At 37.6% G+C, this 15,342-nt stretch overlaps 1 protein-coding gene across 12 annotated transcripts in view; it reads right to left on the reverse strand.

The window, feature by feature from the left end:
• Nucleotides 1–15,040, reverse strand: part of SUPT20H (SPT20 homolog, SAGA complex component) — a 41,787-nt gene extending 26,747 nt beyond the window's left edge. For 3 of the 12 annotated variants that reach the window (XM_044249610.1, XM_044249614.1, XM_044249606.1), the window contains exons 1-9: nt 14,597–14,800; nt 12,649–12,745; nt 9,320–9,355; nt 8,639–8,697; nt 8,319–8,385; nt 4,852–4,981; nt 3,771–3,874; nt 497–613; nt 213–266 (exon numbers count right to left, since the gene is read on the reverse strand). In XM_044249610.1, the coding sequence (XP_044105545.1) occupies nt 213–266; nt 497–613; nt 3,771–3,874; nt 4,852–4,981; nt 8,319–8,385; nt 8,639–8,697; nt 9,320–9,355; nt 12,649–12,651 (570 nt within the window). In that variant the 5' untranslated portion in view covers nt 12,652–12,745; nt 14,597–14,800. Of the gene's footprint in view, nt 1–212; nt 267–496; nt 614–3,770; nt 3,875–4,851; nt 4,982–8,318; nt 8,386–8,638; nt 8,698–9,319; nt 9,356–12,648; nt 12,746–14,596; nt 14,801–14,887 lie in introns of those variants that run through there. The other 9 variants (XM_044249616.1, XM_044249612.1, XM_044249619.1 and 6 more) reach the window with 7 other exon arrangements.
• Nucleotides 15,041–15,342: the final 302 nt, after the last annotated feature.

The following is a 15,342-nucleotide window of genomic DNA, read 5'->3' on the forward strand; positions in this document are numbered from 1 at the left end:
CCTGTTTCACCATGGTCCTAAAGTAAATGGGATGGAACTGCTTAGTTCTTTGAGTGATTACTGCATGGATAGAGACCCCTGATTTCTAAAGCTTATAAAGGAATGTCAAAATTTACATTTTAATAAAACTACAAATAAAATATCTTTTGCTTAACTTAATGTTAAGTATTGTTCCTTTATTTTGTCTCTTTGGGATTTAAAAACAAACTAACCTGGGTCCATTTATGATTATCGCTTGTTATTGAATGTACATCACAGACCAAAGTCTACAAAAAATAAAAACAAAAAAAAAATACATTAATATAAAGACATGCTAACATATGAAGATATTTCATGAATAAAACTATAAATAAAACCTAACATTCTTTTATTTTTTAAGATTTTATTTTTATGTAATCTCTACTTCCAACCTGAACTTTTAATTTTGAGATCAAGAGTTACCCACTCCACCAACTGAGCCAGTCAGGAGCCCCTAAAATATTTAAACATTCCTTACCTGCATCGTTGGCCGTAAGAGAATATGCCTACTTTGGTAACCAGGAGATTTCATATTACTGGACTGCCTGTAGTCACGTATTTCTGCTATGACACATCCACAGTGAAAAATATTAACCTGTTTTGAGTGAAAATATTTAAGTAAATATCATTTTTTAAAACTCTACATAAGTGTGCTTACATTCAATGTTTCAGGTTCTTTACATGCTTATGCAATACTTCCAATACTTAAGATACTTAAGATACTCAAGTTATCTTAAGTGGCCTTCCTTACTGGTGAATTTACCACTATATAAACATTTCTAAGCAATTATTTTATGTTCATCACTATGACTCAAGACGTTTAAAATCATTTACTGAATTCTAATTATAGATTGAGTTTTGACATTTATATACTTCAGTGTTACAAATCACTGGAGATGCTGTCTTGATGCTCACTGGCTCACAGCTATACTTTGCTAACTTCATCATTTTGCTAAAGTCCATCTATGTTCTAAATTGTCAATCATCTCTGCCAGAGTTTCAGTTTCTGGAAATAACTACTATGTGCTCTGCCAAGACTTTCAGAAATATGACGGTCTTTATTTATTTATTTATTTATTTTTTAAAAGATTTTTTTTTTTTATTTATTCGACAGAGAGAAATCACAAGTAGGCAGAGAGGCATAGAGAGAGGAGGAAGCAGGCTCCCCGCGGAGCAGAGAGCCCGATGCGGGGCTCGATCCCAGGACCTTGAGATCATGACCTGAGCCGAAGGCAGAGGCTTTAACCCACTGAGCCACCCAGGCGCCCCCGACTGTCTTTATTAATAAGAGGAAGAAAGCCAACTATGAATTCAAATAATAATTTTTGGCTAAACATACTGTTTTCTAGTCCAAAAGTAAGAACCTTTATCACTCCAGTCTTGCTAATCACAACCTGACATAGGCACTTACAGTATTATGTTTTTTTTACCTTTTCAGAACTTTTACTGGGGACTTTCTTTGCTATGAGCTCATTCTTTTCAGCAAGTATTTATTGAGCCATGACAATGTGAACTGTATGCCAGACACTATCCAAGAAGCTTCACAGATACAGCAGTGGTGGGACAATTATTTACTCTTAGTGTGGGAAGACAGGCAAAAAACATGTACAGCAATAAACAAAATAATCTTAGGTAGTGATGAATGCTAGAAAGGAGATAAAATAGAGAGAAGTGAATTTAGATTGTGTGTTCAGATAAAAACCTCTCTGAGGAAATGACTTTTCAGGTGAGGCCTGACTCACAAAAGGGCCAGACATATGCACAGATCATTCTACATACAAGAAAGAACAGATGAAAGGTCTTAAGATAGGAATAAGGTTGGTGTGTTTTAGTATGTAAAACACAATGAATGGCTGCAGTGTAGTGAGGGGGGATGAGAATCAGGAGATGAAGCCAAGGAGGCAGGGGTTTTGGAAGTGAGAGGACACTGAAAATTTTAAGCGGGGAACTCCCCCCCCCCCTTTTTTTTTTTTTTGGTTTTGTAAGCTTAATCTAGCTGTCTGTGGAGAACTGATTTCTGGGGTTTTAGAATGAAAGCAGAAAGTTCAGGAAGGTAACTATAGCAGGTCATGACCACATATATTTTGAAGGTACAGGTGACATTTGCTGATGGACTAATTGTGAAAAGGGAAAGCAGGGTCACGGATTACGAAAACTAAAACTGGTCTGAGAGGTAGAAAAAAAAGTACTGTTCTTGTCATGTGAAGTTTGAGGAACTTGTTACATATCCTAGTAAATATAAGTTTGGAGCTTAATGGACTAGTCATGGAGAGATAAGCAAGGGTTTAAACGTCATTTTAAAACTCATGACACTGGTTGAGATCATCGAGCAAGAGACTGTTACTAAAGAATAGAAGGCATAGGGTTGAATCTTGAAACCATCACACATTTATGAAGGGAAAAAAGATGACAGTTAAGAAGACAGAAGGAATAGAGAGAAAAGGAAAACCAGAATGCAATGTTTCAGAAGCCAAAAGAAGAGCGTGCCAAGGAGGAAGCAGTCATTTGCGCCCAATTTTGTTGAGAACAATTAAGATGAGAACAGAAGGGATGCCTGGGTGCCTCAGTCAGTTAAGTGGCTGCTTTCGGCTCAGGTTATGATCTCAGGGTCCTGGGATCAAGTCCTACACCGGGCTCCCTGCTCAGTAGGGAGTCTGCCTTTCCCTCTGACTACTGCTCCCCCTGCTTGTGTGCTCGCTCTCTGACAAATAAATAAAATCTTAAAAAAAAAAAAAAAAAAAAAAGATGAGAACAGAAAGTGACCAGTTGATTCAGTGCCTTGGAGATCACTTGGTGACCTTGACAAAGCTGCTTCTGAAGAATGGTGATGTTAAATGTTGAAAAAGATAGGCAGAATGAGATGTGAGAAAAAAGACAAAATGATCACATACAATTTTGTGACTAGCTTTGCTGTCAAGAAAAGCAGAATTATAGAACAGTACCTCGAGAAGGACATGGGTTCAAGGGAGGATTTTTTTTTTTAAAGCTGAGATATAGTACAACATACTTGTGCTCTTTATCTAGTAGAAAGGGGTTAAACAGATGATATAAGAAAGGGGTTAAAGCTGCAAATTCCTGAGAAGGAACAGAATCCAGAATACGAGCAGAGAAGATTTCTTAGAACAGAATACTTCATCCATTTTAACAGAAAGGCAGGCAGAAGTGTGAAGAGATGTGGATGCTAGTTAACTAGGACTAGGAGAAAACAGAAATTCCAATTAGACAGGTTCTTTATCCTAAGTACATAGTATTGCTGGAGTGCAACCAAGGAGTAAATAGTTTCTCCCATACTCTTGATGTAGGTATAGGGAGATTTCCAAAAAACGAACTAAATGTTAGAGCAATTTTAGAAAGATGAACTAAATCTACACATTTCATTACAGCCTAAAGGGTGAGTATCCCACCATAAAATGGGTTGCCATATAACTATATCTAATGTCTCACTTCATGTTCTCAGCACCATCAAGAACACAATTAAATATCATTTATAACAAATGCCATAGAATTGACAAATCTAATGACATTTTTTAATATATTTTTTTAATAAGATTTTATTTATTTGACAGAGAGCTAGAGCACAAGAGGGGAGGGGTAGGGGGGTGGTGCAGTAGAGGGATAGGGAGAAGCAGACTCCCTGTGCAGGGCTCCATCCCAGGATCCTGAGATTGTGACCTGAGCCGAAGGCAGACACTTAACCAAATGAGTCACTTAGGAGCCTCTCTAATGACATTTTAAAAAGAAAAATTTTGTACCTGAGATTTTTCTAGGAGATCAACCAAAATAGGAGGTAATTCTTCTGCATCCAAGTATTCAAGCAATTCTCCTTCTTCATAAGGCAGTCGAATGGTCTCAGAATCTTAATATTAAAATATAAAGTTTCTGAAAAATGTTCAGGCTCACTGCAAAACTTAGGTATATAATTTAAATGAGTCTCAAAAATAAATAAATAAATCCCAAAGGCTTTCCTAAAGTCCTTCTTTATTTAAGTCTTATAAATGAATCACTTCACTTACTACTAAAAGACTTGGTAAATTGTATATAATTTTAGGCCAGAAGGAGAAAACCCCCAACACACTGCAAAAACAATCTGCCTAACGACATAATGCAAACCACAGCCAATAATACAATTCTCACAGAATGTGAGAAAATTCCCACACTGGTAACTGAAAGTCCCTTGAAGACTACTTATCTCTAATCTGAAAATCAGCACTATAACTTGATCTCATATGAAAAATGGTCACTTATATACAGAACAAAATTCTGTTACATTTTATAATTATCAACAAGAGAAAAAAAAATCCTTAACGGGATGATTTCCTTGTAGAACCCATATCATCATCACTGTATCAAATTTCTAGATGTCTCTTTAGTGAAATCTAATAGTGCTTATATTTCAAAACTCTATTTTCAAGATATATTAATAGAAATAAATGTTACTAAATAAGAAAACTATTCAAAAGGCAGAGTCTGCTTTATTTTAAAGGTTTCAGACTCAGAGTATACTCAAAATACAGAAGAAAAACATAGAACACCTTACGCTACCTTAAAATGTGAATAGCCAAAGAAAGAAAACTGTGACAATTATATAAAGGTTAGGTCTTACATAATTTAACTTCAAAGACCTACCTCAATTAGATTCATGAAGGCAATCATATTACACATACTTTCTAACAAAACATTGTAAGAAGGAAAATTTGGGCTCATGCCTTCTTTTATCAAGTCATCACTGATCTGAGGGACAGAACACTTAACAGATTAAAAAGCTACTACTAAAAGAGCACATCCCGCCTTGCAGAGGGATTTTTGTGGCTGCAGCTCTCCGAAGGTTCTTACCTGATCCATTTTTGCCCCTGAGCATCAGAGAGTATCCCTCATTTCCTGGGTATAGGTTGACCACTAAACAGGACAATGTCTCTTGCATAACAAGCTTCTCTAACAAATTCACATTTCTTCTTAATTTCTGCTTTAAAAAGAGGCAGAGCTCATGAAAATAATCTGGCATAACCTTGGCGAAAATACTGATATTTTTTTTAAGCTTTTATTTATTTGACAGAGAGAGATCACAAGTTGGCAGAGAGGCAGGAAGAGAGAGAGAGAGAAGTGGGGAAGCAGTGGGGCTTGATCCTAGGACCCTGAGATCATGACCTGAGCCGAAGGCAGAGGCTTAACCCACTGAGCCACCCAGGTGCCCCCAAAATACTATGATTCATTCAGACTTGAATGAAACTTTCAGTGTTCCTTCCACATTATGATCCTGAATATATGGGGAAGATTCACAAACAATACAGTCAACAAATACAAGACACAACTATGTAAATTCAATTTTGGTCTCCTACTATGTTTTACACAAATGAGTTCATACCACAAAGAAAAAAGTGATCTATAAAAAAAACGAAAATGCTCATATATAAAATACATGTATTTGCATACAAGTAGAATAAAACAAAAATATTTAAATGAGTAAAATGTAAAACCATTAAGGGCAAATGAATAAAACATAGGTACCATATACATAGTTTCTTTTAAGTATAAGTCTACATATAAAGAATCTGGGGTATTAGCTTTGATTATACTCTTACCAGTGTCCCCTTTTTAAGATATTTTCTGGCATAAATTAGATATAAACAAATTCAAAAACTCTACTTAGTTGTAATGTTAGGCTCAAAGCTACCTAGCTGGTAAGAAATGAGGAATTAAGCAATTTCCTATAAATTCAATATAACAGCTCTTTAGAAACTTTTCTTTTTAAAGATTTTATTTATATATTTGAGAAAGGGTATGAGGAAGAAGGCATCAGCAGGGGGAAGGGCAGAGAAAGAGGGAGAAGCAGCCTCCCCTCTGAGCCAGGTGCCTGAGAGGCTCAGTCTCTGGAATCATGTCCTAAGCCAAAGGCAGATGCTTAACTAACTGAGCCACCCAGGCACCCTAGAAACTATTCTGTGGAAAAAAAAAAAAAAGTCATTAGGAAATATAGTACACATACCTAAAAATCCATTACTTTATTTTACTTTTTAAATTTTTATTTATTTGACAGAGATCACAAGCAGGCAGAGAGAGAGGAAGGGAAGCAGGCTCCCCGCTGAGCAGACAGCCTGATGCGGAGACTTGATCCCAGGACCCTGAGATCATAACCTGAGTTGAAGGCAGAGTCTTTAACTCACTGAGTTATGCGGGTGCCACAAAATCCATTATTTTAGAAATGAGTATTTTTTTTTTTTTTAAGATTTTATTTATTTATCAGAGAGAGGGAGAGAGAGCGAGCACAGGCAGACAGAGAGGCAGGCAGAGGCAGAGGGAGAAGCAGGCTCCCTGCAGAGCAAGGAGTCCGATGTGGGACTCAATCCCAGGATGCTGGGATCATGACCTGAGCTGAAGGCAGCTGCTTAACCAACTGAGCCACCCAGGCGTACCAGAAATGAGTATGTTTTAAAATAAAACCCACATATATAGATATTAGAATTCATTTAATCTAATTTTATTTACAAAAAAACTGAGTTAATAGAATAGTTCTACAGGATCTCAAAAAACAAACCCAAGTATTTTGTGTAAAACATGTATATTACAGTTATATGCAAGGACAAATAAATTGATTTACTCTAACCGTGGAATAAAAACCCTCAGCATCTTGAGAATTTGAAAAAAATGAACAAATTAACAGCTGAACTATTTAATGAAGAATCAGTAGAGGGGCACACCTACGTGGTGCAGTTGGTTAAGCATCTGACTCAGTTTTGGCTCAGGTCATGATCTCGGGGTTTTGAGATCGAGCTCCATGTCAGGCTCCACGCTCAGTGCAGAGTCTGCTTCAGAGTCTTTCTCCCTCTTTACACTTTCCCACTGCATGCTCTCTCACTTTCTTCCACCAGGAAAAAAAAAAGACGATTAGTAGAGAGAGACTAAATTTTAAAGTAGTTTCAAGGGTAGAGAAAACCTTCTAATTTGACATAAGACAGTTAGATAAATTCGAACAGTATTGAGTATCTCTTCAAGACAATAAGTTGGTTTCTACTTCTGGGGTGAGCAAAAAATCAGAGGTCAGAAAATTTCTTTCTTAAAGGGCTAGATAGTATTTTAGGCTTGTAGGCTATGTATGGTCAGTGTTGCAAATACTGAACTCTGCTGTTATACCTTGAACTCAGCCACAGACAAGACATAAATGAATGGCTGCAGCTGGATTCCAACAAAACATCATTTATAAAAGCATGCAGTGGGCTAGATTCATCTGGCAGATAATGGTTGCCAGCCCCAATTTAGAATCTTTATTTATGTATCCTATCTTAGTTCTGTCCCTGAGGTGATGGATATATTTGCTATATTTATTGATTGTGGCCATAGTTTAATGGATGTACATTATGTCAAAACTTACAAAATATATACTTTAAACATGCACAATTTATTGTACATCATTTATATCTCAACAAAACTTATGAGAAACATACCATAAGATTTACTCAATACTTATTGTTTTCCCTATGTTAAGATCTTAAAGGCTAGATACTATTAGCATTCCACTAATTTTTTGCCTAACAGGTAATAAGGTATCTTTCTTTTTGAGAGAGAGAGCATAAGGGGCAGAGGGAGAGGAAGAATCTTAAGCAGGCTCTATGCCCGGCTCGATCTCACAACTGAGATCATCCCCTGAGTGGAAACCAAGAGTTCAATGCTTATGACTGAGCCACCCAAGCATCCCAAATGGTATTCATTATTAGCATATGTGCTGCCACAGTGAACACAATGGTATTCATCTTTAAAGAAGCTCATAGAGCTTTTTAAGGCTCTTATAACCCAACAATCCAAAAGTTTGTTACATTTTTATTGCCCATATTTTTATATTAAATAAAAATGAGTTAACATGGTTCTGAACTAATTTTTGTGGCCAAATTAATCTTTTATTATCACACCTGAATTTCCTACGCATCCTTACAATAGCTTTAACTTTCCAATACAAATTACCATGAGGAAATAGTGACCTTTTTCCTCCTGTCTTTGGTCTACAAATCATTTTCCAAGGGGCAAAGAAGCAAAAGATAATATTTATGGTGACTTCTTTGGGTACTCAAGGAAATATTTTCTGTTATTCAGCAAACGCTGTTCACCTCTCTTACTTAAGCAGGTGATCTCTACCCAGTGCCAGATCAGCCAAGGTTATGGATCAACTGCAGAATTGGCTAGTCTGGCTGGAAAAGATGTTAGTTAACTGATAAAAATATAAATCATTACTGCTTCAAATTTAACTGCTTCGAATGTCCCTCTTCCTCTACATTTCAAAAGCAATAATAACATAAAAAAATTACACTTACCTTAACCTCAGGCTCTTTTTCACATTCTTCAATATATAAGTCATAAAGTTTTTGAAATACAGATTTTCTAAAATTTAATGAAACAAAATAATGTGACTATAATATTATAATTATCATGAAGTGAATGCTATTCTGAAATTTTCCCTAACTTTTTCCTCAATTTTCCCCACACTGTGGGTGAAGTGGGATTGAATACAATAGTTAATATCAACTTTAAAGTACCTCTAATACTTCTAGCACAGTGCCTAGAAGGAATGCAATAAATGGTAGCAATCATTATTTCCAATAATCAAAGATATCAATCAATTAAGTATGCATACCTTCCACTAGACAGGTATTTCCTTTTGGGAGGTCTCTGTCGGGCACTTTCAATGACATACTAAAAAAGAAAAGTTTATGAAAACAAGCTTGCCTTTTGCTTAGTGCACAAACAGCTCTATTTTAAGAATACTTAAAACACATGTTAAGATCAAAAAGACTAGTCACTCAAGTCCCGATCCATATTAAATTATAGTTTGTAGGAAAAACTACTTAACTTCTAAATTTATATTATAAACAAGTGAAATTTAAACTGCACTATAATTTAGCACAATATTTCACTATGATATAAGCAAAATCATATAGTTTCAGAAGTGAGAATTATCCTCAAAATGTTTTATGGTTGTTCAGAATATGCACAGCATCCCCAACTGCAAGAACTCGATATATTTTTGAACTATCTTCCCTTCTAACTGAGCAATTACACAACTTATCAAAACAGGAAAACATAATTTTAGAAATTCTTTGTTCAGTAATTTTTATTCTACATAATTTAAGAATTCCAAATAAGAGATGAGCCAAACCTCATTCCAAAGCTTTTTTATTTATGGCAAAATTATATGCATACTTATCCTAAAATTACATTAATACGCTTCTTTGAGAACCATATACAGAATCTCTTAAAACTGAGTTTTGTTAATTAAGACAACACCATTTCAATATGTAACTTAGTCACACCTCACCTCAGCACGATCCAAAGCTAGTTCTAAAGCTTGTTGCTGTAAAAAGTAAACGGTGTTTTTGGTATTAGTTATTTTCACAAAAAATAATTTAACACTTCTAAGTTAAATGTTTATAAATGTTTCTTCTAAAATATGTCTAAGATATTTTCCTTTATTTTATATCCACCCACCCCACTATATGTTCAAGATATGTCAGTTTTGGGTACCTGATTATGACAATAAATTATGTAAGAAATGCTAAAATTATATTCTCTGGCTAGTGTTTATAGAGGCTGATACAGAGCCAAGAGTTAGATATAGAAACTACTGCCATTTTATAAACCTCAAGTTCAACATTCTAAGAGCACTATTCAGGAAAACATAGCCATCAAGTATGCAATTAAAGTGAAGGAAAGATTAACTCTCCTAATCTGGTAGGGACCCTGGAAATTGGGGGTGTTGTTATATTGGTACCTAAGACCAATTCTGAAAATCCTTGTTATCTTGGGGCACCTAGGTGGCTCAGTCGTTAAGCGTCTGTCTTCAGCTCAGGTCATGATCCCAGGTCCTGGGATTGAGCCCCACAGCAGGCTCCCTGCTTGCAGAAGCCTGCTTCTCCCTCTACCACTCCCCCTGTTTGTGTTTCCGCTCTCGCTGTGTCTGTCAAATAAATAAAATCTTAAAAAAAAAAAAAAAAAAAAAAAAGATAATCTTGATATTTTAATGCAGAGAATCTAGAATATAAGGTTTCTAGGTCAGTGCAGAGTAGAAATGCAATAAATGATAAACGATGCATGTTTCAATGACTTTAAGATACCACTAACTGTAAGTATGCATCAGTATCCTAGGTTATATTAAGAAACAACTGCAGCCAATTATAAGTGCAAGATGTCCTTAACTGCAGACTCAATTAATTCAGTAATATTAAAATGTAAAAGAAAAATGCATCTAAAATTAATGAAATAATAGTTTTACTACTGCAGGTAGGGCTTGAGAATATATAATAGATTCCCACTCTTCGTCCATTTCAAGACCCTTTTATCAAGACAAGAGAAGGAAGGTAAAGCTCTGTCTTCCTCACTTGTAAAACTGTCTTCTATAATGACATCTAAGAATAAGAGGTACTAGGTTTTATATTTTTATTTTTTGAAGATTTTATTTATTTGACAGCAAGAGATTACAAGTAGGCAGAGAAGCAGGCAGAGCGAGGGGCGGGGGGAGGGGAGAGGAGGCAGCTCGATGGGGGGCTTGATCCCTGAGATCATGACCCCAGTCAAAGGCAGAGGCTTAACCTACTGAGTCACCCAGGCGCCCCAGGACTAGGTTTTATATAAGCACTTTAACACCAATGATATTTCTTTCTAATTTTGTGGTTTGGGTATCATAGTGTTACAGTATTTTTCATTCACAATGATAATCATCTTTAATTTTTAATTCTGTTGAGAGGCAGAGAACTTTCATTTTCTACTAGTAAGGGTCTAAATTTTTCTGTTTTATTTTGTGAAGTCCAGTAATTCTACTACTAAACTCCATGGGTTAAAAATTAGCACCCACCAAAATCCCAAGAAGGCAGGGTGGGGGAAAAATATTGCCAGACTTTGGAAACCATGGAAAGGTTTAAGTGACCCTGCCACCCTAGTTCTAGGGATGGAGAATTCATATGATGACAAAAACAGCTGGTTTTTTAAGACAGCAATTAAAAAAACAAAAAACAAAAAATGACCCACTGACTTTACCAAACATCTAAAATGTAAAAGTGAAAGAAGGGTGAAATATGCCATCGTTTCAAAAAGTTCAGTTAAAATAAATTTATACCAATTTAATTTATGAAAATAATCTTACAAGCAGCAGATTCCTAATAAAATTGGTTCCCAGTATTCAAGACGAGACTCTTGAATATGAACCATTTTCCAGCACAAGACTGTAACTCTAGATATACCCTTTTAACAAATATATAAGTTCTTTTCATTATTTTGGTCATAAAAATCTTCAAGTTTTTATAAAAAAAATCATAATAAACATAATCAAACGTGTACTCTAAGACATTTGGTTGTCAGTTATCTCAAGTAAATGCTGTATCTTCTGAAATCAAAACTTCAAAAGCTCTAGTGAGATGTAACTGCTTATGTTTATAAACATCATTTATTCACAATCTCCTAACACCTGAAAGGGAAGTGATAGCTAATATGGATGCAAAATATAAGTCGAGATCAGCAGTGTGACAGTTCTACTTTTCTCTTAACAGAGCAGGGGTGGGTAAGCAAGATCAAAAGAGAGGATCAATGTTTTCAAAGGTTTCTTCAGCACTGTGGTCAGTGTTTAGTTTTTCATTGTTAAATGCTGCTGCTTCTCTCAAACACAATTAAGTGATTTCTTTTCCCTTTCTCTTTAAAATTTTTCATGGCAAAAGGTAAATGCCCAGCCCCAAATATGCTTAATGACTATAAGTCAGTGAACAGAAATGTGCCATTAGAAGGCTAACATTGATGCTTCTTTAAAAGTTATTTGTGGTAAGCAGGTTACATTTGTTTTTAAACTTAAAAAAAAAAATCTAAATTAAAAGGAACTTTAAAATATGAGAAACCTGTGCCCACCCCCCCCACAATCCGAAGTCATTCGTATTTATACACATCCTCCTTGCCAGTGATTTAATTGTGACAGGACAAGTAAACATTTTTTATTTTTATTTTTTTTTTAAAGATTTTATTTACTTATTTATTTGACAGACAGAGATCATAAGGAGGTAGAGAGGCAGGCAGAGAGAGAGGAGGAAGCAGGCTCCCCGCTGAGCAGAGCCCCCTGTGGGGCTCGATCCCAGGACCCTGGGATCATGACCTGAGCCGAAGGCAGAGGCTTTAACCCACTGAACCACCCAGGCGCCCCAGTAAACATTTTTTAATGCTTCACAAACATTAGGACAGACCCATTGTTTTTCTCAGTTAGACATAACTGTACAACTCAATTGAGAGATGAGTCCCCTATTTCATTTAAAAAAAATTTTTTTTAAGACTTTATTTGAGGGATAGAGAACACAAGTAGGCAGAGCAGCAGGCAGAGGGAGAGGGAGAAGCAGGCTCCATGCTGAGCAGGGAGCCCAATGTGGGACTCCATCCCAGGACTCTGGGATCATGACCTGAGCCAAAGGCAGCCGCTTAACCGACTGAGCTACTCAGGTGTCCGAGTCCCCTATTTTCTAGAAAAGACTTTGCAGATGACTGCTAAATAATTTCCCAGGTAGTGTAACTTAGGCATACATAAGTATTTCTGTACCTGCAATACAGATATTTTTATAGAGATAAAGGAAGAGAACACTCTAAAAACAAGTAAAAACATAATGAGCTCTAGCTTACCATTGTGGTGTAAAATGGAAGTCCAAAAAGAAGAGATAACTTATGTGCACTGATGAAGAGGGTTGAAAACCATGTCTTTAATATCAATCTTACAGTGCTGAAAAAAACAACAAACCCCCCACATTAACATAAAGCTATTAAGAGAAATCAGATGATTTTGTTATAAGGAAAATTAGTTGAGAAACAGAAATTTTTGAACACATTTTTGAATAGTTAGCAACAATAAAAATCACGTATCACAGTCCTTCCAATTGTTAAAAAGTACAGTCTGAATTTAAAGTACAGTTTTAACTAGGTGGGGTAAAATAAAGTTTGCAAATTAAATCATTACTTGCTTTCTTCATGATATTTAACATCGGAAGAGAAAAGAATAAATGTCTTCAAATTTCTCCTCCTCATCACCACTGCTGCTACTGTTATTGTTCCTATGGATTATTCTAACAATCTACCCACTGCCCTTTGTCACTGTACAGTTCACTTTACAAATCATACACTTCATCACACCTGCTGATAAAAGTCCTCTAAAGATACCCCAAATATCCCAAGCTACATTTTGCAGATACAGCTCCAGTCCTTCTAACCTTTCCCCTCCTTCAAAGCAAACTAGATACACTGCTGAAGAATCTCATTCCTCTAACACATGGGTTCTCATCCTGGCTGCCCAACAGAATAACCTGGGGAGCTTTAAAAAGTGGTATACTCATGCCCTACCTTTCAGTGATTCTGATTGACTGGTGTGGAGTAGGGCCTAGGGATCAGCATTTTTTTTTTTTTTTAATTTTAAATCTCCAGGGCATGCAAAGGCTAATTTTACCTAATTCCCTCTAACTTGTGTGTCTACATACCACTAAGCTATAAAAACCACATTCTCAACTGACAGAAAACAGTATTCTCCATGTGAAACTGTTTTTGTTGAACCCAAAGCTTAGGTTTTGCCAGTTTGGGTTTAAGCAACAAACAAAACCAAAAAATGACAGGCACCATCCAAGTTCCAGCAACAATAATTTAAAAAGGAAGACACTAATCCTACCTTCCAACAGCTCATGGATTTTAAGTTCAAGTTAAGGTGAAAATTTCTAACCACTGAATCTAAAGATGAAGATACACCAGGTACAGGCAAAATGTGATGATTTTAAAATTAGATCTCCTGTCACTAAACTGGGGGGAGGGGTGGGAAGAGGAAAGTGTCCCAACTTTAAATTTTTTAATACCATTAACATACGTATACAACTTACAAACCAAGCCCTACGACCGCATATAAGATTTACCAGAACCCTGTGAAAAGACCATTGCCATTATCGTCTGGTTTTACAAAATAAGGCACCAAAGCGAAAAATTTTCCCAAAATCACACAACAGACTGGAATTCAGACTCTCTCAATTTTTAATCTTAGATTCTTTCTACTAAAGCTTACAACCTTCAGGCCATTCAATACAGCACCCGGTTTTAGATTTAAAAAAGCAGTGCACTTAAAGATAGAATTCTGCTCAAACTAATAATGTACATCTTATTTTCTTAATTTTGATCTAACTTCATATCTTGGTTCTCAACCTTCGTACACTATACTCAATCTAAATCCGAAAATCTTGCTGATCACTATTTTCCTACCGGGGACTTCAGGAAAACGCAGCCCCTCCTGATGCGATGGTTATAGGAGACGGCTTCCAGAACAGATAGCTCTTAATTCTGAACTCCCGGTAACCACAGCGAGGGCCAATAAATTAAACCAACTGTAAAACTCGTAACTGATTCCACGGCTTTTCCTGATCGACCTGACGCTTTAACTGTTCGAATTTTTGTTTTGTTTTTGAAACAATTTAGGCTTTACCAACATAACGCCACAACTCAGCAGCAAGGGGAACAGCCTTTATTCAACATGGATACCAAGAAACCCTCTCCCAAAGAAGCGCTACGTGAAATTCTTGGGAATTTCCGGAAACACCCGTACCTGGAATCCAAAAGTCAAAACTACAACCAAGACCGTTGCTTGGAAACACGGCGAGAGGCAACTGAGGCGAGTACCTGGGGTGCGGAGACTCAGCCCAGCCAGCTCCCGCCTCTGGGAACACTTTTCTCCAGCGGGATCCCCACTCTGTGGAAAGCGGCGAAAAGCCACTCGGGAAGTCGCTCGCTCACCTCTGACCCCGGCCAAGATCTCGCGCGCCTAACCGTCCGCAGCGGGCCCGCCACTCTCCCCCACCTACCCGCCACCGGTCACCGGCCACCGGCCACCGCCCACCTGTGCGGAAAGACGCCACGCTGGGCGTCATGACGGCGCCTCTGGCTCGGCTGGAATTCTACGTGCGGGCAAGGGCCCCGCCCTGCGGGTTGCAGGTTCGTTTCGCGCGTCCCCTCGCGGGAGCGTCGCAATTCAGCCCAGGCCTGTTCCGGCGTCCGCACTTCCGACTGGTGCGCTGGGCGGGGCGAGCTGGGGACCGCGGGCGGAAGAGGTGGAGTTGGGAGGGCCGGGCGGCACTTGGGAGGCTTGCGCGCGAAGGGGTGCTGTTGCGGGGCTGCCTCCGCAAAGCCTTGGGGACTCCGGCCCAACCAAAGGGGTGAGGTCGGGGGTGAGGGGTGGGGGTGGAAGCTCCTCCCCAGGCCAGGCATTCGGCTCCTTAAAATGCGAGGTAGGATGTGGCTGTTTGGTGGGTAGGTCCCCTTCTGAATTTCCAGAGTGAAAAACTTGGAAAGAGC

Source organism: Neovison vison, chromosome 5 (assembly GCF_020171115.1).
Source record: "Neovison vison isolate M4711 chromosome 5, ASM_NN_V1, whole genome shotgun sequence".
In the NCBI taxonomy this organism is placed as follows: Eukaryota; Metazoa; Chordata; class Mammalia; order Carnivora; family Mustelidae; genus Neogale; species Neogale vison.